This window comes from Vidua chalybeata, chromosome 13 (genome assembly GCF_026979565.1).
Source record: "Vidua chalybeata isolate OUT-0048 chromosome 13, bVidCha1 merged haplotype, whole genome shotgun sequence".
NCBI classification, from domain to species: domain Eukaryota; kingdom Metazoa; phylum Chordata; class Aves; order Passeriformes; family Viduidae; genus Vidua; species Vidua chalybeata.
The window spans coordinates 14,225,236-14,249,091 of record NC_071542.1 but is presented as its reverse complement, the minus strand read 5'-3'; the positions used below and the strand labels follow the sequence as shown (position 1 = coordinate 14,249,091).

Below are 23,856 nucleotides of genomic sequence, written 5' to 3'. Positions count from 1 at the left end.
GGATAACGTGAGTTTCACTGGGAATACAGATCATGAATTGGTTTTTTTTTTTGCATGAAGGGAGAATGACTGAAGGGAGAAAGTCACCAAAAAAATCTTATTTTAAACAAAAAATCCTAAAAAAACTTCTTAAAACCTTTAGAATTAGGTTATTAGTACCTAGAATTTTTTCCCATGGGAGGATGCTAAAGTTATGCTACTGATGATGTATTTCAGACATGAAGCTTTAATGTGTTCATCTGCTGCACTCTTGTTATAGTTTCTCTTGGAAACCTTTCAATGTAATAGTTACAGGTGTTCTTTTGGTTGGGTTTCATATCCTTTCCAGTCTGCTGCTCAGCTTCTGTACTCTCTGATAAAGGATGGTATGGTATAAATCATCATGATCTGTTCAGTGCCAACAGCACAAAGTGCTCTGTTCAGCAGCAGTCCTTGATAAGATGTAAAAAGTCTTTTCCACATCTAAATTTAGTGCCCTCTGCAGTGGAAAATGGGAAGCAGAAAGCAATTCTTGTTCAGACAGCATCAGAAATGTTCTGCTCCAGACTGAGATGTACCGTTTAGTCTGTGGCCGAGAAATCGTTGGCATGAGAATGTTCCTGCTCCCTTTGATATTAGCGGGAATGGGGACATGGAGATCTTTTGGTGTCCTTTGAAAAATGTCTTGTTTATCAGATTAAGAAAGGAATTACCCACACATCTTTGTATTAACTGAGCTCATATCTCCAAACACATCATCTTTGCCTTGACCTTTCTGCAGGGCAGTTATCTGCTGGAGCCTTCCTCTAGGACCTCAGTGTGAGGTGGCAGCTTGGTTCTGGGATTTTTTACCCTTGTTTCTCAAGGATTGATCTGAGCAGTGAGAACATTTTCAGCAGAAAGCAAGATTTTGGGGCCAGAGATGATGGTAGATTTCCAAATCGCTGAGTGTACATGCGTTTGGGTGAGAACCAAGTAAAGGTCACGAGCACAGGAAGACGAAGCAATGCTACCCCATTCCATGGCTGGCTCGTGAGATGTCTCAGGGCATGGAGGATAAACTGAGCATTAGATGTAGGTTACTCTACTCTATCTGGAAAGGTGTTTTAAAAAAGGAACAGTAGTTTTTGGGGATTTTTTTGTTATTTAATCAGGTTTAAAATGAAAGTTTTTACTTAGTGTTCTTGGGCATGTTATACTCAAAGTTTTTTTTCCCCTTCAATGCTTATTTTTTTTGTCCTAATAGCACCTTAAACCTTAATCCTTTACTATTAGCAAAGTACATATGACAGTCTTCTATGGAAATTTGGTCCTCAGTTGTGCAGATAAACTGTCTGTTCATGTATCACAGCAGAAAACAATCACACAAAAATAATATATTCAAAGTCTTGTGTTTTGCCAGCTGGACTAGAGTACCCTGCCATTATGGGGCAATAATCATATGTTTCAACTCTTGCCGGTTACTAGGAAATGAGAAAGGAACAAAACAATCTTGGCCTTTTCAGTATCGTGTGTATTTCCACAATTTCCTAATTACCAGAAGCTTCTTGTTGACATTCAAACGACAGCCATTTTAAGACAAGAAGCTCTTGCTTGGTATGTAGTAGAAGAAGGGGCTCTGGCTTTTGCATGTTAAAGCTTTTGATATTCTTTCATGTGTGGGACATTTTGCACCATGACAAGATCATAAAATCATTGACTGGATTTCAAACATTTTGTGTGACAAGCTTCATCCTTGCAAAGGTAGGAAGTCTCAAGGGATCTGTCTGTCTTCTTCCCCTCTCCATCCAGAAAAACGTCCATACTTGATGCAGACCAGCTCTTGTCTAGTTTTGAGCAACACCAGACCCCAACAGATGTATTTTCATTATATATTAGTGGTTAATCCAGCCCACAGATGGCACATGCCTTCTTAACTGTCACCATGCAAGCTTTGAACACTCCAGAACCTTCCAAAGCCTTTGCCTGGGGCCCCTGCAGTTGTTGGATGTACAGTACTTTGTCTCTTTGCTGCCATCATCTGTGCCCATCTGTTAGGGTGGCCTCGTGCCAGGTTCTATGTCAGGCAGAGCCTTCCAAAAGTGGAGAGTGAGTGAGCCTGTGTGTTTAATATGCTCTGGTGGCAGCACGCCACCTCTCCTTGTACAGATCCTGTGTGCACACTGTCACCGCCCAAAGGCATCAGGGCAGCGCCACGTTCACCTCAGCTGTGTTTGCAGACACCTCCAGCCACGCTCTGGAGCTACCCTGTCCACTGATTCAGTGATAAAGAAGATTGTTTCTACAGAACAGGAAAGGTGTTCTCAGAAGGTGCAGTCATATCAGCAGATTGGGACAACTGGGAAGGCATTGTGACAACTGGGAGGGGTCATTTCATCTTTGGACATATGAGACAGAGAGAAGCACCCATTTGGCTCAGGGACAAGAGGAATATCTGCCTGCATCTTGCAGAACTTGCAGTTGGTAGTGTGTATTTAGTGGTGAACCATGAGCTGGTGAGCAGAAGATGCTTCTCCCTATTGGTAATGCTCTTCAGCTGCAGGAGGAGGAAGCATTTTGGTCCAGGGATCTGTGCTTATGCTTTGCAGGTCTACACTGCTCAGCTCTGGGGCAAGACTGTCCATTCTAATTAGTAAGATGATTTTCCCTTTCAATTAAGCAGCCATAACAGGAGATCCCATGTGAGAACAGAACATGGTCAGACCAGTGCAACACATTCTTTATTTGGATGGCAGTTGTTTACTCTGACAGAAGTTCTTTTGTGCCTCCTGCATCTCTGTAGGAAGAATTACACCACATTAATTTTGTTGGCTCTGCCAGTCAGTGTACAGGTAGTGTGGGAGCTTTTTGCATGTACAAGTTATTGGAGTAAAACATTGGGCATTTGCTTTCACTCTAGAAAAGTCCTACCTGTATCCACATTTTGCAGCCTCATCAGTACCCTCTCTTTTGTGTCTGTCTATATGCTGTGTTATTTTTTATTTTTCTTTAAATCCAGGGCTGCAACCATTGATTAACCTCCATGTTGTGCTATTTCTGAATCATTGCGCTCTTTAACATTTAATACCCAAATCCTTCTCATTACTTAGCCAAAGGCTGAGAATTTGTCTCTGGGAGAGCTCAGCCATTCCCTTTTCTCTGATCAGCTGGAACCTCCATTCAGAGACACTCGTGTATTCAGGGCAGCTTGGTTTTGCTTTACGGTAATCAAGAGGAGGTTAGGGGGAATACTTGGTTTGTAGCCCAGAGACCTAATTTGGAGTCATTCAGAAGAGAAATGGTGCCAGAAAGCCTTTGGTTTTTGCATACAGATTAGTTCTTCAGAATTGGATCCAAAAAGTTGTGAAAAATTGTGTGTGAGGCAGTGGAGAGCTGCCCGTTTTTGCTTTGTTTTGTTTTTCACCAAAGGTCTTAATGATGTCCCTAAAGTAAGTAAATAAGCAAGAAAAACAGCAGCACTTTGAAGAAGTGACTTCTCTTGGGGCACACTTCTTAAAGAAAAAAAATACAAAATTAAATCCTAAAGCCATTATGTGCATGCATTTTAAAACCTGTTGTATAGATTTGGCTGGAACCCAAATCAATAAGCCAATAAATTATTTCTGTGATATTAAAGCATTTATACCGAGCATGCTCATTGGCATGGCTTTCTGAGACCCAGTTGATGCTTTTTGTTGTTGTTGCTGTCAGTCAATACTGAAATCCTTTGTTAATTAAAAGAACAAATTTTTATTTCTTGCAATTTTTTTAACCCAAATGCTTTTGCCTTTCATACAGAAATAACAAGCTTTGATCTGCAAATGCTGGATTTCAGCAGTGCATCTGGAGCTCATTTCTAGTTAAAGCTTTTCAGAGCATCATTCTAGGGCTGCAGCTTTTGGAGTAGGGGGATATTTTTCTGAGATGAAAGCTCAGGCTCTAGAGTGACTTTTACCAAATTAGAAGGTCACGGTTATTAAATACAGAAAGCAGCAGTGGAGATTTGTAGTTTATAAATGCTGCTACTCAGAGTGACAGAGCTACTGTATTAAGCTGAGAAAAGCTGGTCTGAGGCATAATCAAACCAGGAAAGAAAACCTTGGGGGTTTTTGGGTTTTTTTTTTTTTTTTTTTTGTTTGGGTTTTTTTGGGGTTTTTTTGTTTGTTTTGGGTTTTTTGTCTGTATGAGTTTTTAAACAGTTCTCTTTTGTAACTGTTTTGGATATGTGCATCAAATATAATTGCTTTGTTTTTTTTTTTGTTTTTTTTTTTCTTCATGCCTTGGGATAAATCAGCATCCCATTAGGTAACAAAAGTTGTTTATCCCTAAAACCTGGTCCTGGTTGTGTGAGAAGAAGTTTTGGACATCCAGGAAAACCCACCTGACCACGCTTCTGTTTGAGTGTGCTGGGGCTTGGTGGTGGCTGTGGCTGTTCAGGAAATTGTGGGGTTTTCACATTGACTTCTGTGGTCAATCTCAGCATGAGAGGTCCTGAGCACTTCCAGCCCCACTGAAGCATGTCCCTCACTTTGAGACTGGTGTCTCCTGGATATTGGCAACCAGGCTGTTTTTCCAGGTGCTGCAGGTTCCTTTGGGCTGTCAGCTCCATGCCAGCCGCTGTGTGGTGGAGCTGGGATGTGGGGGTATAACATTCCCCTAACCTGCAAGCCTACAAATTCCCATTTGTTTTTTTCTTTTCCTCCCTTCCCAGAGAACATCCCTCGGGAAACGCTGATGCATTTTGCGGTGAGGCTGGGTCTGCTGCGGCTGACGTGGTTTCTGCTCCAGCAGCCGGGTGGAAGAGGAGCTCTCAGCATCCACAACAACGAAGGGGCAACGCCTGTGAGCTTGGCCTTGGAGAGGGGCTACCAGAAGCTGCACCAACTTTTGACAGAGTAAGGATGATTTGGTGGTTCCTCTGTTGGTTTTCCGTTCTCTACCATGCTTGGCTTTGCTGTACATTATTACTCAATGATGTCTGAGTGCTATACTCTGTCCTTAAAGGCAATTTTGATATAACTTTGCTTTTACCCTTCTTGCTAGCAGCAGTGGGGGCAGTCCTGAGGGTTTAGGGGAAATGCAATAATAGTTTTGGGGGTGTTTCCTTGTTGCTCAATATTCTGCTTCCAGCTGTCTTGTAAAGTCCAAAGTGAGTCACTGTAATATTGACTAATTAAGACAAATCTTAATGCAAACACAAATGAAAAGCTTTTCTTCAAGCAAGCACAACTGCCTAAAAGAGGGGAGCTAACAGGCATTGTGGTGGTGGACTCTTGTATTCTTACTTTTTAGAGAGGGAGTTTTTTAGTTAAATGAAATAATGATCATTATATTGACATAAGGCAGCAGCTTGTAGAGAATAGGCATTTTACTGGTGTAGGTTAAAAAAATAAGGTAAGAATTAGTGCAAATATTTAAAGGAGAACAGAATATTTAACAGAAACAGGTCTGTTGTAAATAGTCTTAAGAAAGAGTCAGGTCTTAGAACGCATAGCAAGTAACTAGTGGCATAAGCATTTATTGCACTGCTTTACAAAGAATCCTTTGGAAGATGGCAAGCAGCAAATGTTTGGAGATCTAGCTTTAATAGCTGAGGCTAATAAAGACAAAGAGCTTAAAAAAAATCTCAAGAGGGCTGTTTGTATAGAAGAAAAGATTTAGTCTCTGTGTGTGTTATTCTGATGCCTGGTTCTCTTAAGCTTTGTTATAAACTTTGTGTTTCTGAATTGATTTCTCAGATATTTGGAGTTTATGTTGAGTGACCCAATGTCATGTTTAGGAGTCTGCTGTGTTGTCCACATTATCACGCAATGTTCCCTGTTATGAATTGTAAATTATTCTGCTTTCTATAGTTGTTGGGTGCAGTGTTGGGGGACAGAAAATATGATCTGTATTGCTGGAGTGATTGCATTTAAGTTTTATCCTCAAATTCAGGCAGCCACTTGGAAAGGTGATGGTGAAGGGGAAGGTGCAGGGTGAGATGGGACCTATACCCAAATAGCTTCTGCTGCCACCCTTGCTGGCATCAGTTCAGAGAGGATGACAGTGTTACATTATTCTCCATCAAGGTCAGTCATACTGTGAAAGCACAACTATCTCACAGGCTAGATTGTAAAAATGGGATGTGCAAATTCATCCTGTAACTGCAGCAAGGTTCTCCAAGGTGAGACTAACCACATTAACAGGCTTTACATACTGTCAGGAAGCTTAAGCTGGCCAAAGCTCGATTATAGAGCTCACAGCAAATACTGCAACCTTAATGCGAGTAGAGCTGGTAATTTAAATAAAAATGGGAAGTAAACAAAACTATTACAACAGCAATTCATGTATTTGGTGAAGTATTTCAAACTGGCTCCAGTTTTGGAATGGCAGTTCTTACTCAGAGGAATGAAAAGAGGACTGGGATTCCATGACATTATCCTGTGTCATTGGCTTTAAGGAATGGTGCTGGCCCAATCCATGGAATTTCTCTGATGACCTTTGCAGTTTGTCTTTGAAAATAAGACACAAGCAACTGCAGACATGTTACCATCAAGGTCCCAATTCCTGTTCTTCTTGGTGTATCCTTAGACAGTTCCTTGTGATTTGTTTTCCTCTTGGACTGCTGGGTGGTAATACGATGTATAAACATCCGACAGCCATGCCTCAGGTCCCCTGACTGTGAAAACTCTTCTATTCCCATGAAGCCCTACAAACAGAAATCCGTGGATGCTGGAAACCCTGGTTCCCTTTCTCAGTGGGTGGGGTGGTGGTGGAGCATCGTGATATGACCTTGGGACTGACTGGAGCAGTGACATGAGGATGGCCACAGCCCTTCCCCACGGGAGGGGGATGGTGAGAAAATGGGCACACCCTGATTCCCCAGCAGTGATTTTTTTTTTTTTTTTTTTTTTTTTTTTGTATGCTGAGCATTTTCAGCAATAAGATGGGATCAAGACTTGAAAATCCCTTTTGGGAGGAGAAATACTGAGCTTCAAAACACAGACAATTCCGTGAAGAGAACGAGTGTCATTTATGTGCTGTCAAAACACAAAGGACACTGTACAACCTCCTTTCTGCACTCTGCCTATGCTCACACTGTATAATCCATGCACACAAATTTGGCACACAGCTCGTCCCACTCAGCAAAACACAGAGCAGCAATGCATGTTAGTGAGGGCCCCTACAAAGGAGTCATTATTTTTACAAGTAATTAAACTGCACTAGGCCAAATAAATGAATGCAGTGTATTTTGTGATGCATTATCCTTGGGGGGAACTTATTGTTCTATTGCTTGCTAATTTTCAGGACCCTGCATTTTACAATGATTCTCCCAGCCAGCATTGGGAAGGAGTGAAATTTTGCCATAATTAGAATACACTAAAGAGCAGACATAAAACCTTCTCTGTTGTTGTTTTGCCTTGGTTTGTCTGCAAAGTAGCTTGATTCAGCTGCAGTGTAAATATTTTTCTCAAAAACTAATTTCATTGGTGATATTTTGAATTTCTGTTTATCTGATGAACTTTCCTTCTCAGCTTTTACAGTATTTCATGTAAAAAAAAAAAAAAAAAAACCAAAAAAAACAACACAATACTTCCTATGTAAGTTTTCCATCCCTGGAAGTATCCTGTTCTGTGATGTGCACTGACTTTTCATCCTCAGACAGGAAAGGTGCATGGGCTGTTTCTTTTGAGACCCAAACAAGGAGCTGTCACAGAACCCATGTAGTTCATCAAGGATAGCAAGTCAATAGCAGCATTCAGTAATAAATATTCATATAAACAGATAAATATTCATCATCAATAAACATCTATCAATTGTGTATCATTCCTGAATGGACATTTTTTATCTCCAAGAGGAAAACTGTGCAGTAAACAGTGTCCTGCAGTGCAAATGGAATAGGACAGTGCAGAAGTGCAGTAGTTTTATAGGGGGAATATATATATAAAGATTTATCTGTAAAGATAACTTTGGAAATGACACAGTTTGCAAAGCCTTCTTTGAGTTTCAACTATGTCCAGAGTGAAGAGTCTGTGGTTGGAGCCTGTTTCTCCCCAGTATTGGAGCTGGGTGATGCTGACTGCAGGGTGCTGGCTCTGGAGAGGCAGCACAGCCATTAAACAGGCTGGTGGAACTCCGTGAGTAACTGGACAGCTGCAGAGAGCAGGAGTTGGTGTTTCCCAGTGCAGTCAGGGCAGTAACACAATCCCCTGCCAGCTCCATGTTCTGCAGGGCTCTTACAGCAGTGGGGAAAATGGCTTCAAGGCACCGGGAGCATGTGGGATTGCAGAGGGGTTGGAAGTACTGCTTTGTAAAACATACAAACACTGATTTTATTTCTGTCCAGTAACATTTCTTTCCCCAGCAAAGCCAACACTTTTAGTTCCTTCACAGCTGAGAATGATTTATGTCCTCTGAAAAAGGGAAGCGAGAGAAAAATAAAACCCATTTAAAAAAGAAATTAAATTGCATTTTTCTAATCCCTGCAAAGGGTTGCAACAGTCTCTGAGTTTTTTACTGTACACTTTTTTTTACTTTTGCTCGTTTCTCTGCTTTTTGCTTTAAAGTGTTTCTGCACAGCTCTGGGATTACTCTTCCCTTCAGATTTCAACAAACTGGAGGCTCATTCTGTGAAACTGTAAATTAGTAGAAGTCTGTATTTCCAAAGTTAAAATGATTTAATTAAAACACATGAGGAATAACTCACTGGTAGCAGAAGGGTTTTGTGAATGTTTTCCAATCCATTATTATCACATGCTATTGTTCTGATTTTACATAAGTAATTGGTGAAGTCTGGGCTGTAATCTCCATGGTGCCTCTCAAATAAGGATGCTTTTTCAGTGACTTTACTTTTATAGCTAAATACACTTTTCTGCTTTTCTGAGCCAGAGCTGCAAGAGGATTTGCCTTGTACTTTTTTTTTTTTTCACCCCAATTTAGCAGGGCCTTTAAGCAAGTGTTTAATTTCAGAAATACCCAGTTTATGTTCAGCAGAGTGTTTAAGCATGATCTTAAAATCAGTCACATGGTATACATATATTTTATTTCTGGCTAAGCAGAATCAGAGGCTGTAAGGTTTATTGAATTAGTGCTGATGTTTCTCCATCTGTTCTTCCACTCCAAACCAAGCAACAAATCCATTTGATTGCTATTTGGGGAGCTGGGTTTGAGGTATGGCTTGCTGTGGTGTGGCAGGAGAACAGCTGACTTTGTATCTACAAGTGATGGCACAAGATTAATGTGTTAAGAGGGATTCAAAAATGTTAAACGGGCACTGGAAGAGGACTCAGAGAGGGGTGTGTTAAGGAGATGCTGTTTAGCTGTCTGGAGTAGTGTGGGAAGGCCAGAGGTCTACAGGGTCTAGTTTTGTGGCTGTAGGATTTTCAGTTGAATCATCATTTAATAATTTTAACGTCGTGATTAGAAAGGTGCTGACGTGCTGTGGGTTTCTTCTGGCCACAGCAGAGGAGCAGACTGGGAGTGGGAGGATGGGGCAACCAGGTGTAAACGTGATGGAGCAGGAAGGGTTTGTGTTTCTCTCTTCCACCTACTAACCCCACATCAGGCTCCAACTTTTACTGACTTCCTTGTGTGTTCCCACATCCCTATGAAGACTTTTCATTCTTTGGCTCCCTCCTCTCCTTTGTTTTGTATGTAACCACCTCTGAACACAGAAGAGAAAGAAGGCTTAGTCCATGTGATAGAAACAGCTTTTTAATGTTTCTGTATTCCCACTTGGAAATTGTATTCCTGGGAGATCATGGAAACAGACCTGTGAGGATGAGAAAGAAGAGATTCAGAAGAGATTTGAGAATATTTGCCAAGATATAAGAAGAAATTATTTTACTTCCCCCAGCAATCCTGATCTGGAAGTGTTCCCAAAAATTATAGGGGCCATAAGTGCTGGACAGCCTTGTATGGTTGGTAAGTGATTATGAGAGACCAACTCTGTTTCAGGATAAATTTAGAAAATGCAGATAAGTGGTTTCCCAGAACTGCTGGGTTTTTGGCCTCAGGCATGGGCTAGCTGAATACCCAGTTAGGATGCTCATATTTAGTCTCTGGAGCAGATTTGCTCCAAGCAGTGACATTCATGATAGGGGTTAGAGTTTGAACAGATGATTGTAGAAGAAGTCTTAGTAAACTGCTGTGTCAGAGGCAGCCAAAGGCACAGCTTCTTCTCAGAGTCAGTGATCACACTTGCTTGCAGCATGTGGAGATGTTCTGCAGAGACAACTCTTCTTCCATATCACTTGTCCTGATCTGAGGTGCTGGTTTTAGCTGTAAACACTGCTTGCTCAAGTATTCTCCATGATGGTGCCTTTTTAGTTTAAAATGCAACAAATGGTATCTGTTGTCACTCTTGAGTGTGTTTCATATAGTCACCTTAAATTCCCTTTGTTTACTGATGAGTCTCCAGGTGGACATTGGGTTCTGTGTTGGACCTACAGCTCCACATCCTGAGCAGGGCATCCTTCTTCTTAAATAATGCTCTGAAAAAAAAAATGGAAAATGCATTTAGTAACAGTTACTTTTATGGAATGCAGATTGTACTGTTTGGTAAATATAGTTGATAAGAGTTTATGGCTGTATTTTTATACTTTTAAAAAAATGTATAATTAACATTGGGGCCTAAGAAATGCTTGGGTTTAGAAGTAGAGACACATTGTGTTTGGAAATACTGGACATGTTCCCTTAGCATATGTGCATCTGCAAACAACTGTTGAAGGGCCAAGCCAGCTTTTCTCTCTATGGTTTGCTGCTGTATAGTGTGTTGATCAATGAGGAGTTAGCATTACATATAATTGAGTTATTAAATATTTAATCTAATATTGAAGGGTAGGTTATGCAATCCTGAATTCAGTTTGGTGTCAGAGCCCACAACTGCAGTTCATGTTTGTGCGAGGCACAGTAAAGGGTTAGTCATTATTTCTACATCTGATGAACTTTTAACTCTTTCTTTCAACATCAAAACTATTCAAATTAATGAACAATATGTATGTTTTTCTTATATGAGAAACATACTTTTTTCTACTTTCCTGGGGCATTTGGAACACTTGGAAACACCTGAAATATGAATTCTGTGTTTATTAACTATCTTTCAAATTTGAAAATAGTTGATTTATTTTAAAAATAACCCATTCTAGCACATGCTGGTTGCATGTGTTTTCTGGGTCTCATATACAATGCATATGGATGGTTATAAAGGAGGAGCAGGAAAGTGTTTGTGTGTATTAGTGTTTTGTATATCACTGAAGATTGTGAGTGCAAAGTTGGTCATACAGATACAAACCCTCCATTACCCCAACACTTCTGCAAATAACACTGAAGTTCTGTTTGGTCAGATTTCTAAGATTGGTTTAAATGCTGGTGACTGCATTGAGTGTGGGTGCTGGGTTTTTCCAGGAGGGATTGTTGGCTTGATTTAAATTGCCTGTGCTGTGGGCATGTTGCAAAATCACCACCAATCCTATCCCTGTAGGCACCATTCCTTGTTTATCCCAGATCACAGTCTATCTGATCTGGTATTTTCACTAGGATACCATAATAATAGTAATAAAAACAATGTAAGATTACAATTCAATTTGTTTATGTTTTTATTTACCTTACAGATAAGAGCATCTAAATTCTGGCCTCTTCCTTGCTTTTCCCACAGCCATAATGATAAGAGCTTCGTTCAATTTTTTTTCAATAGATTTTTTCCTGTTTTACATTTTTTCTTTTTCGCATGGATCTAGAGGCTGGTGCTTTCAGAATAAACCCACAGCTGTTGTCAGGCTTGCAGTAAGATCCTAAGAGCTGGCAATGCTACTGAGCTTGTTTTGTTTCAGCTCAGAAATCTGGAGGGGATATCCCCAGGAAATAACACCTTGAGTTCCCACACTGCCTTCCTCACCCCTTTGTGAAACTGTGGGATAGATCTCCCTAACATGAAGTTTTGCTTAACTCACTGAGGCTTTTTCATTCATCTTCTGATCTCTTCCTCCCTCCTCTTCCTTTCCCTTGCAGCTCAAACCTTGTCTCTTGGTAGTGGAAAACACGCCTGCTGCAAGCACCAGCACCTCGAATTTCAGACCCATGTTGCTGAGCAGTTTCTGCAGCTTTTGAGGCCAGGCAGAGCTTTTGATCAAGTGGTGGTTTGTTGTTTTTTTGGGTTTTTTTTTGTTCTCCTTTTGTCACTTATCTTCCCTCTTCTTAAAAATCTCTCGCCCGTATCTGCCGGAAGCCAGGAGCGGTGTGGTGTGGGCTTTCCTTTCCTTTTTCCGCCGCTCGCTGTCTGCTCCTGTGCCATATGAGGAGAGATTCAGCACACAAGTACAGTGTAGCTCTGCTTTGAAAAGGGACCAGTCTACTTGGGCAGTGCTAGGAGGTTTAAATAAAAAACACTTCCTACTTAGTGTCCCATCCCAGCTTGGCTGGGGCTTGGAGCAGCCTGGTCTAACGAGAGGTGTCCCTACGCACCTTGGGATGATCTTTAAGGTCCCTTCCCACCCAAACCATTCTGTGATTCTATGATCTATCATCTTGTCTTACATGCCAGATGAGCAGGAGGTGATCCTGTAGTTTCAGCCATCTAATCAGCTCCCAGATGGAGCAGGACACAGCCTGAGAGTATTTTGAAGTATTTTTGCTTCTCCTCTCTCTCTCTGTTTGAAGTTGTCATCCTTCTCTAAGCCACCTTTCTGCAAGTGAAGGGTGGGCTGGTAAGTCTGTTCTTCATTTCAACCAAAAATTTCCCTTCTGGGTTTGCCTCCATGACACAGAAGACTGACCAGAGCTGGAGGACTTCTTCCAGGCTTTTTCAGCAGCCCATGGCATGGTTGTGCAGAGGGTAGAGCTAGTGAACGTTATCTTCCTTCTCAGGCAGTCCTTGCTTTTTTAACTAAGATACTTCTGTGAAAGTTGAGCTCAGAAATGTTTCTTACAAAATGTTCAGTTCAGTGGTGTCTGTTACATATTTTGATGGGAAACTGTTGAAAAGGGAAGATGAGAAAGATTTGACCCAGGATGGTTAAATCTCATAAGAAGACAGATTTCCGTTGTTTCTGGCAAAGCGCAGCAAACTGGATTTTTGTGCTGAACAAAAGCAGATTTTCAAACTTCTTGAAAGCTGGAGTTTGTATACCTATTTTTGCTAATAAATCTTCAGTAAGTATTTGCATATCTGTTTTTTTCTCCTAGTAGAGAAGCTTGGATATGCATGCCTGTACAAACACTACAAAAATTCCGAGTCTGGACAAAATAAGCCATCTTTCACAGCCAGGAAGTACAAAATGTGTAACAGCAAAGCTTTTTTCCTGGAAGAAAGTGTGTTTTTATCATCTCTCAGTAAAACCCAAGACTTGCAGTGAGACATGCAGGAAAGGCACAAACAGTGAAGCTCAGTGTTATCAGAGCAAATGAGCAGGATTGTCTTCTCAAATGTCCTTGGAAGTGATTGCCTGAACAACAGGAACGGTGGTGGGAAAATGAGTTAACGCTTGTGAATCCTCATTTGTCCTCTCTGCTTCAGACCATTAGTGCTGGGATGGAGCAGAGTATGAAAGGGATGGTTTGAAGGAGGCAATAGATTGAACCATTCTCTATCTCACTGCTAAATTTTGTGTAACGAAGGTGACTGCTATTAAAAATGAGAGCTTGGAGTTTGTACTTGGCTGGATGTGAGAAACTTCTTGCTTTCTCAAAAGGTTTAAAGCTTTTCATATAGTGTAACACAGACTGAAAGCTTGAATAAAAAAAGAAACTGCTGTCTTTGTAAGCAGAAGTGCCTGTTTGATCCCTCTGGGCCGTGTGAAGGTTGCGGATTGCTGGAGGGGTGGACACACATGCGGTATTGCAGGGGACTCTGCCTGTCATCTTGCTCCAGACTGAGCCTTTTGAAGTTGCTGAGGGCCCTTTGAGGCTCAACAAGTCATGCAGGCAGCTTTGTGGGTACTGATTTGGAGATGCCTGTGAGGGTCCTTGAAGCTGATGAGAAAGGGGAGCAGCTTCATTGCGCGCAGTTCTTTAATCCCGCTGCTGTTTTCCCCCTGAGTGGGTGACAGTGGGCTTTGTGCTCACTGCCTCATTGTACTCTGAGAGTGGCCCTGAGTACAGTGGTTTCTCATATATGACATCTGAAGAGAAAAACACTCCAGACAGAAATGTCTGTGTTTCCTTGATAAAGGAATGTCATTTCTTTAGTTATTTGTAATGGCTCAGTTGACTTCAGTGTCTCTGTGGATTTATACCAATCACCACCAGAAACTGGCTGCTTCCTTCTGTTTCTCTGTGGAAATATTGATTCTGCTTAAATCAAGTGTAATTCTGCTGAAGTCAAGTCATGAGACAGATGGTGGTGAATGGTGGAAGCCATAGTAATCCTTTGTCTGAGTTTCTTTGCAGATTTAACCCAAAATGAGTCACAGAAGGGGGTGGGTGGCTGTGCTGAGGCAAAGCAGGGGCAGCCATTGCCACCACCATTGCCTGCACAGGTTTCTCTGCCTCTGATGAACCATTTCCCCACCGTGCTGTGCTCATTCCTGTTGCTGATCAGGTTGTTTGCTCGTTATGACTTTGCTTTCTAGATTGCTTGGCTTCCCAGAGAGAGAGCCCTGTGGCTTGCTGGGGTGCCCTTGCCCATAAGAAAGGTTTGCAAATTTTAAAGCAAGACCTCTCAGCAAAGATTCGGAAAACTTGTGTGTAGATTTACCTGGTTCGTGGCATGCATTTGTGTTTATGTACCTTCTTGAATTCCTAATTATTTAAAAACAATCACAGCTCTGCCTCTTCCAAGGAAATTTGTAGCTGGGCAGGAAAGGGAGATCTGAAAATGGTTAGTCTCTGCAACAGGGAAGGGACATGGTAGAATCACGGAGTAGTTTGGTTTGGAAGGGACCTTTAAAGGTCATCTGGTCCAATCCTCAACCCAGCTCACCCACCATGGCTGGGTGTCAGTAGATGTGTCCCTGGTAGAAGGAAGACAGGGTAATTTCCGTTTCTTGCACCCCTGAGCAGGTCAGTGTCATCCCCTGTTCATGTAACATTCCTGGGGTTTGGCTCCATGTCTCTCCTGGGGGATGCAGGGCTTGGTGGGGTGGTGCACAAGCTGCTGTGTTTGGGATGATCAAAACAGATTTTGGGTTTCCTGAATCAGTTCTGATTCAAAATGAAATCTGTGAACCTGAAGGTGGTGAACACCTCAGTGTTTGTTCACTACCTCAGTGGGCCAGTGTAGCTGCTGTGCAGCTCAGTGAGACCTGAGGAATCACGTTGAGTGGTGCAAAATCAGGGTTTGGTGTTCAAAAAGAGAGGACTGAACAGAAATTTTTATTGACTTCATTTACCTACTAAGTTATTTTTCATTCTGATCTACAGCATTTTTTTTTCCTTTCTTTCCTTTGGATTAAAAGAAAGCCCATGATAGTGCTGCAGAAAAACAGCTGTCTCACAACACTGAGAACATCTCGCAGAGAGGCAGTTTCACAGAGCAGGTTCAGTTCATTTCAGGAGTGAAACTTGCTGCAATTTGATGGCTCTTGGGTGTTTGTGAGCAGTGTGCTGGCTTTGGTGTAGAAGTTGTACCATGATAGTTTCCTTTCAGCTTATCTCTTTGCTGTTCTGCCTTTCAGGTGTCTGCTGTTCTGTGACAGCTGCTTTGGTGATCTTCACCTGTGATAAATCTGATTTAAAAAGCAGTTGTCATGCCCTTAGCTGCTAGTCTGTCACAGTCTGGGGAAAAAAACACTGATCTCTACCTGAGAAGGACCTTGTGAAATAAAGCTTGTGGCTGGCATTAGCACTAAATCACATTAATTTTCAAGACTGAGGAGCGTGTGTGTGTATCTGTCTGTCTGGCCCTGGAGCCGGTGCCATGCTCCGCTCGCTGCCATGATTAGATGTTGTCCAGAGTTAAGGAGAGAGTGCGTGTCGTGTTGTGCAGGATCCCTGCTCACCTGCCCACTAACCCACCCTTGTTTTGCAGGGAGGGAGGCAGGGAACTCTAACCCACCCTTGTTTTGCAGGGAGGGAGCCAGGGAGCCGGACTCGTGGAGCACCCTGTCTCACACCGTGCACTCGGGGGACTACAGCGTGAAGCACCACCGCGGGCTCGACGTGTACCTGCTGACAGCTGAGGCCAAGGAGGGGACAGCAGCCAGCTGGGAGAGGGACATTCGGCACCTGCAGATGCACATGCAGAGCCACCAGCAGCAGGTGAGCAAAAGGCTGAGGGGAGGGAAGAGAAGCAGATCTGGCTGGTTGCAGCCTGGCACTTGGGGAGGACTTGGACATGTCAGCATCCTTCAGGGCATGTTTCCCTAGGCGTTTTCTCTGGGTTCATTATCAAGCATCCAGGTGGACACCTGTCCATTTGCTTCTTATTTGAGCATGGGGAGATCTGATTAAGCTGTATTAGGCAGCAAATGTTCTCATTCAGAAGAGAAGCAGACTCAGGGCTGTGTAACACCAGCTCTGTTTTGCCTCTCTTTGCTCCCAGCTCCTGCCTGATCTGTTAGTTTTGGACCCACTTGGATGGTCAGGAACACCTTCCTGGAGACATGCCGACCCTCTGCCTGTCTGGCAGACACTGGGCAGCTTAAGACAGGCTCTGGAGTGAGGCTGGGGGTGTGGGCTTTAAGCACAGTGGGGACATCTCTGTTCAGATGGAAAGTTCAGGGTCAGAGAGGAGACTGAGAGGAAAGTTTCTGAGATGGGTGATGGAAAAAATGGCTGTTTCAGTAGCAGTTCAGTGTAGGACTCTGAGGGCAAGCCTGCCTTGGCCACACTAGGTTTATGTCCATAATGGTCCCTTCACTGTGCTCCTCTCAAACTCTCTGGTGGTTGGACCACGGGAGCTGTAGGGCTTTGGAAAGGCTTTCTCCTGCTGCTTTAAAATCCATGCCACAGGGTCTGAGTTGGGAAGGTGAAACATCAGAATACTTTTGTGCCATTTCTCAGAAACACACACATGTCTGTCACCGTTGGCATCACTTGTGGGTGTTCCTTCATCAGATCACATATCCGGGGTTGCAGAGGTGCAGGATCTAAACAACAGGATATTTTTGTTGCTTTAACTAAGGGAGGGGAGAACTGTTTTGTGCAGCCAGTGGGCTGGGGGGATGAGCAGAGGAATGGATTATGCTGAGCCATTTTCAGCCTTCCCTGAATACCTGAGATGTTAATTACTCCCAATCTCAACAGGGCTGGCATGACTGGCAAATCCAGGCTAACTGTGAAATCTCTTTCCCTTTCCATCAAAAGACCCTAAGCCATGGCAAGCATATCCAGCTCACTGCTTGTTTGCTCATGCGAATGCCAGATTGGGAACATTTTGCCTGACAATGAAATCAGAAATAGACTTTGCTTTCCACCACTGTTTTACTTCACATCTAATCTGATTTGAATTTGGAAAGCAGCCCTGTAATTATTTCATTTAGGTTTATTTTGGGTCAGTTGAAAGCCTGTTGGCTTCCTTTGGTGATGGCTGTATTTTTCCGGCTATCAGCAGAGTGACTTCACTGTGAAGATGCTGGGGCTGCTGCGGCCCCTCCTTTTGAAAACCCTGCTTGTTCCCAAGCAAGTGTCACTGTTGTGTGTCTGTCCATCCTGGCTAGGATCTAGGAGCACAGTCTCCATGCTCTTCTGTGGGTTACAGCCACCAGAGGCTGGGCACATGGTTTGGCCTTGCAAAAAATATCTGCAGCCTGTGGGTACCACTGCACACAGAGCCCTGTATCCCATCCCTGATGCTACACAAGGGATGGAGATGCCATGCTGCTACCTCCAGTGCTAACCTGGCTTGGGATGCCTCAAAACCAGGGAGGCATAGCTGACAGCGTGTATGGAAGCTGGGCAGCAGGGTTATTTTGAATAGCAGGGAGATTGCTGGCAAACACCAGAAGTACATTTGGTGGTCTGTGACTCAGTGAGCCTGTGGCACTGCTCAATGTTTGCAAACCTCAGAGTGTGGAAAGACAAGTAAATGCAATATCCTTAAGGTAGCAGTGATGATTTTAGCCACTATTAGTATATGCAATACCCAGGAGTTTTCCATGATGCATCAGTTAACATAGTGGCTGCTTTAATTATCAGGGTGTTTAAGCTGACAGTTTTGGTGTGAAATTCTGTTTCTCTGAGAACTAAGAACTTAAACAACATTTTCAGGGAGCTGTTCAAGTTAGACTTCTAGTATGCATGCATTTTTTTGAATTCTTTTACAAATAAATGCAAGTAAAGTTCAGATTTTACATAGTTCATTGGAGTTTTACATATGTGGAGAGTCTCAGGCACTTAGTGAGAAACCAGTGTGACCTTGGAAAGTTTGTGGTGCAAAACCCCAAGCAAAGCTGTGGGGAGCTCTGTTGCGTGTACACCAAGGGACTGGGGTTGCTCAATAATTTAACAAGCCACTATTTCTAAGACATGAACATTGATATGGTCTCTTCTACGGAGATGAGAATATGAAAGGAAATACTGAAACAGAGGGTTCTTTTTAAGTAAAGGTTTGTTTGTATCAAACTATAAAAGCTTGACAAAGCAGGTGCTCTGGAAGGAAACTTCAGATTAGAGAGGAATTGATTATGATCTTACTGTTCCATGATAATACATGTATTAATTTTAATAATATGTCATAATTTTGAAATTTTTATTTCCAGTTAGGAAATAAATTTCAGATATTTAATTATGCCTGCAGTTCTCAGGAATAGATTAGATTATTAGTTCAGTCCTGTGAGCAGGAGACTGTTGGTGTGTTTGGACATTGCCAGCCAGTGCCTATATCTGAAGTAGCATTTCCATCCGTAGAAAGAAAAGTGAGGAATGCTGGCAAGAGCTGGGGAATGCTGGGTGGGGATCTGAAGGTGCTCTTAAAGCAGCATTTGCTTTAAGTCCTTTGGGACTAGGCTGGTATATATTTGCATTATTTGGTGGACTGAATTCTGCTCTTTACTGATCTTGAATTTAAGTGCACTCAAGAACTGAGACTACAGCTTTTCAAAGAACAATTACTAATATTAGAGTTCTTTTCAGTGATGGCAGATGGTGTAGCAGGGGGGTAGAGAGACAAATTTCAGCTTTGGGTTGTTCAGGCTGGCTTTAGGGAAAATTCTTCATGGGAGGGTGGTGTGGCATGGGAACAGATTGTCCAGAGAGGCTGTGGGTACTCAATCATTGGAGGTTTGGCAAGATAAAGTTATGGTTGACCTGATGCTGCAGTGGCAGTAGGCCAGTTTCAGGCAGGTGGTTGGACTAGATGACCTTTAGATGTTCTTTTCAACCAATGTTTCTTTCATTCTAATAATTTCAATATTCCCTCCTTCTAATAAAACTAACATGTAAAATACCCACGGAAATGCATTTGTAGCTCTCTCCTGGATTACACCAGGAATTGGATTCGTATGCAATAGGATTAGGTAGATACAGGTCTTGAGTAACTGCATGACAGAATAAACCTGGATTTTCTTTCTTTTGTGTCTTGTTACAGAGTTTAAGACAGCAGACAGAGCCTGTACTGGGAGATTCTGGAGACAGCTGTACTAAAGGAGCAGAGGGTCATATGACCACCACCTCTCAGAGCCTAGAAGAAATGGCAAGAGAAGAAAGGCAGGAAAAGCTATCTGATCTGGTTCACCTGGACATCAGGCAGCTCTCAGACCAAACCCACCAGGGGGACAAATGCAACAACAGCAGTCTGGGAGCTTTTAATGATGCACCAAAAGATATGGTTAGCCCAGGGGGTGCAAACAGCCCAGCGAGCTTCTGTGAAAGTAAAAACACAGAGATATTGTGTAAAAAGGAAGGAGAGGCGGGGCTAAGACCTGCAGAGGGCTCTGGGACTATATCAGATGAGGACTGCACTGTGAGCCTGTGTGCAAGTGTAAATGGCACTGTAAATCTTCCATCCTCTGGAAATACAAATGAGGAAGCTGTAATGACATCGGCTGGAGTTGTTCTGGATCAAGCTGGTGCGGGTGCTACAGACAGTGCCCATCAGGAAGTGCAAAGTGCTGAGGAGTTTGCTGACAGTGCCGCTGCTGTGGCTGCAGCTGCAGGTGAAGCCTCAGCTTCCTCAGAGGGCCTGGATGTGGCCATGGGCCAGACTGAGTGCAGGAACTGTGCCGGGGCACCTGAGAGGGCTAAGGGCCAGCGGCAGGCAAAGGATGGGATGGCAGAGCCTGGTGAGAGGACTGCAAACCTGGAACAGAAATACCCAGCTAAGGAAGAGTCATCCAGCGCTGCTCAGCCCTTACTCAGTGGTTTCAACGGCACTGAGTGTTCAGATGGGGAGGATGCAAATGTGGGAGTGGTGCCGGCCTGTGACGGTGCAAATGCAGGTGGTGACATTGGCAGTGTCTCTGCTGACCTTTGCAAGACCGGCAGTAACAAAGAGACTGATGTGGACTCGTGCACTGCTGAGGTAAATGGTGACTTCATGGGAAGCCAGGGTGATGCCAGTGTCACAGCGGGGCAGGAGGGCACTGCAAGCAGTGCAGAAGCATTGCCAGCGGTGAATGGGGTGAAGGTGCCTGCATGCCCATCAAAATCTGCTGCTGGTTTGGAAGTCCGTGGCGGCAGTGAGAGTGGGGAGCAAGAAGGGCAGGTGGAAGCTGGCTGCACAGGTGGAAAATCCAGCCTACCCTCACTGGAAGGCAGTGTGGAAACTGATGGCCCTGATGCTGAACCTGCGAACAGAGATGTTGGTGGATCTAATGAAAGTGGTGCAGAAGCTGCTCATTGCCAGGAGAGTGGTGAGATTGCTGACCATAGGGCTGCAGCCATGGAGAGCAGTGAAAAGCAGCCAGTAGGAACTGATACCAGCAGCTGCAGAGATGGAGGAAGCAAAGATTCTGCAGGCGGTGGTCCGGAAGTTGCTGCCTGTGCCCCTTCTGCTGCTCAAACTGGTGTTAAAGGCAAAATGGACAACAACTTCAAACCAGACGCTGCTCAGCAGAGTGAACGTGAGGAACGTGAGCCTGCATCACTCCCTCCAGAGGATGTGAGCACAGGCCTGGCAGAGAAAGAGCCTGCCCAGGCTGAAGCAGAGGAAGCAGAAAGCGCTTCAGAGCAGGAGGGGAGGAGCAGCAAGGTGGAATCGCCCTCTCCCCTACCCAGAGGAGAGGGGCTGGCTGTGAGTCAGGAGGGAGATGCTGCAGTGGCACCTCCCGGGCAGGAGGCAGCTCTGCAAGGTAATGACCCTGGATCAGCTCCGTGTGCCAAGGGCGCAGACTGTGCCGAGGATAATTTAATAGGCACACCCTCTGCAACTCATAATGAGGAATCTAAACAAAACCAGGAAGCGGTAGTGGCGAGGGCAGGCTCGGCAGAGCTCGCCAGGCAGCACGGTGGGGAGCATGGCGGGGTAGCTGCCGCCTGGCCTGGGGACCATGCCAGGGACGAGGGCTCCCTGGGGCAGAGCCACTCGCAGCAACTTGAAGGAGGCAAAGCTGAGCCTGAGCAGGAGGCTCATGTGAATGGCAATGAGCAGGTTTTGTCAGAGGAACTTCTTGCTGCTGTTGTGAAACCCTCTGCCTGCAGTCTGGGGAGGCCTGTGGTGGGCAGCAGCAATGTGGATGCTGGGCTGAAAGCCACAGACCAACCCAAAGAAGATTGCAAAGCTGGAGGAGCGGTTGCAGCAGAAGGCACCATGCATGGACCTGCATCAGCAGATGAGTCAGTGAGTGCTGACAGTGACCCTTGTCAGAATGCTGAGCTGAACCGAGAACAAGACCCCACTCAAACCCTACAACGAATCTTTCCCCCCAGCAGCACCCCTGAGTTAAAGGGCGCCTCAGAGGCAGGAGCCCCGAGCGATGCCTGTGAGGGTGAGGAGGTGCCAAGGCCAGTGACCGTAGTCCCCGTTGCAGTGTATGCAGAGGAGCAGGAGGACACAGAGAGCGTGCTGCCCCGGGCAGCGCTCCAGCCCATCGCAGAGGAGCCCACGTGTGACAGCGACTCCAGCACCGACACCGTCTGTCCGGCTGGTGACAGCGACACCGCTCCTGCCCTGACAGGGGCTCAGGGGGAGGGCTTGGCTGAGCCCGATGGAAAGCAAAGCCGAGCTGTACCTGCAGTGCCCTTCTCGCCGTGTTCCTGCCGTTTGCAGGCTGTGGAGTCACTGGAAAATGTGGGAGTGAAGAGTTTGGTATCGGCTAATGATGCCTCTTCTCTGGATAAAGTTCCTAAAATGGTAAAAAGTTTTGATGCAGTGGTTTTTGCAGCAGAGACACCTTGTTCTCCTGAAGTACCTGCTGCAGAAAAAGTGGGGCTTGAGCCCCAGACTGCAGTGGATGCCAGAGCCAACTTTAATGGACAAATGGATTTCAGTTCCTCAACAAAGAAGAAAAATGTCAGCCTGGCAGTGCAAGGAGCTGAGCCTGTTACAGGTAGGAAAAATCAATTGGTTTTTACTTTTTAGTTTTTTCTTTGTAGGTGTGTCTCTGTCACGTCATCAGCAAAGGAAAGGAAGTAAGAGCTGGATGCTTGTTTTGGAGAGGAAGTGTTTGAGGTTTTTCTTCTGGAAAACAAAAAAATTTGTAGTTTCATATAAAGACTTCCAATTCAAATCCATGTTGCTTGTCTAGCACTGGAGGTAAGAACAGAGCATCATCTCCTATGAATTTGTACAGAAGAATATCTAGCACGTAAATCCTCGCTGGAGAAGAAATGAATGGGCTTGGGCTTTTTGGATTACTTTATCTTCAAGTTGTAAGCTTTCATATGGGCATGAGGGTTTATTTCCTTGGTGTTACTCCTTCGCTTTTCCCCTTTATTTTTGCTGATGTGGAGCCAGTGGGTACAACGGGGCTCTCATGATTTTCTTTTCTTGTCGGCTTGAGCCAGCTGCCAGTGTCCCTCTGAACTGCCCGAAGCTGCTTCCTAATTGGCAGCATTAGGTCATTTAAAACAGCCATGAGCCCTACCCCCGCCGCCTTTTCCGGGCTTCAGAGCTTTTTTGTCAGGCAGAGCAGCTGGTGGTGTTTGCCAGTGCATTTCAGCAGTGCTGGAAGTCAGGGGATGAGTTTTACTGGCTCCTGTGGGCTGGGAGGTGGGATTGGCGTTCCCTGTAGATGAGTGGTGATGGGAGAGAGTGGTGGGACTTGGGGGACAGCACAGAAGCCTCGGGTCCATGCAGCAGGAGCTAATGGAAAACATCACCAGGTAACTCCAGAAAGGGAAATAAAAGGGGTACATTGAATGAAAAAGAAATGGGTTTTGTTGCTGCAGCCTGGGATTTAATTCTAGGTGAATTTGGTACTGAAACATGGAGCTAATCTGATCTGTGTATCCCACCTGTTCAGGCAGCTGTTACATGGAAGCAGCTGAACTTTTTCAGTTGCCATTTTTTCTTTGCTCTGAGAAAATGATACAGTGCCTCTTGCTTTCCCAGCACCTAACAAACAAACAAGCAAACAAACAAAGCATTTAAATGATTAAAAGAAAATCTGCTATGATATAAATCATGAAGTTGTGAAGTTATAAAGCTGTTTCACTGCTCTAAGGCTGAGAGGTGTTTCTTCAGTGCAGCATGGGGTGAAGGTAGAGAGTTTGTTCTGCTATGTGACAGCAGAATAACTGAGGGCAGGAGAAAGGCTTGGAGGGGAGGGGGTGTCAGTGAAGGGTCCAGCAAATGCATTTTTTGTTGAGTTCAGTATTTTTAGTTTGTGTGTCCCCACAAACAAAGAGATAACCAGTAAACATGAGTCAAGAGATCACTAGTAAATAAGTAAAAAGATCTAAAGGTGGATTAGAAAGTTGTTTTCAGAAAGAACATGTTTTAATGCTGTGTTGGTCTGACAGTTCAATAGATGGCAGTGGCTGTAAGTCAGTATTTGGCTGGGCTCCTTTTCCTAGGAGCCTCTGGCTCTGCCAGCTCTATCTGTACAGTCCAGGTCTTTACCTCTGGTTGGATTCTTGGAGCCATGACACTATCTAGATGAGGTT

At 44.1% G+C, this 23,856-nt stretch overlaps 1 protein-coding gene across 2 annotated transcripts in view; it reads left to right on the top strand.

Moving 5' to 3' along the window:
* Positions 1–23,856, top strand: part of AKAP13 (A-kinase anchoring protein 13) — a 188,671-nt gene that overhangs the window by 70,013 nt on the left and 94,802 nt on the right. For both annotated transcript variants that reach the window (XM_053954396.1, XM_053954395.1), the window contains exons 6-8: positions 4,670–4,853; positions 15,942–16,131; positions 19,400–22,298. In XM_053954396.1, coding sequence (XP_053810371.1) covers positions 4,670–4,853; positions 15,942–16,131; positions 19,400–22,298 — 3,273 coding nt within the window. The remainder of the gene's footprint in view (positions 1–4,669; positions 4,854–15,941; positions 16,132–19,399; positions 22,299–23,856) is intronic.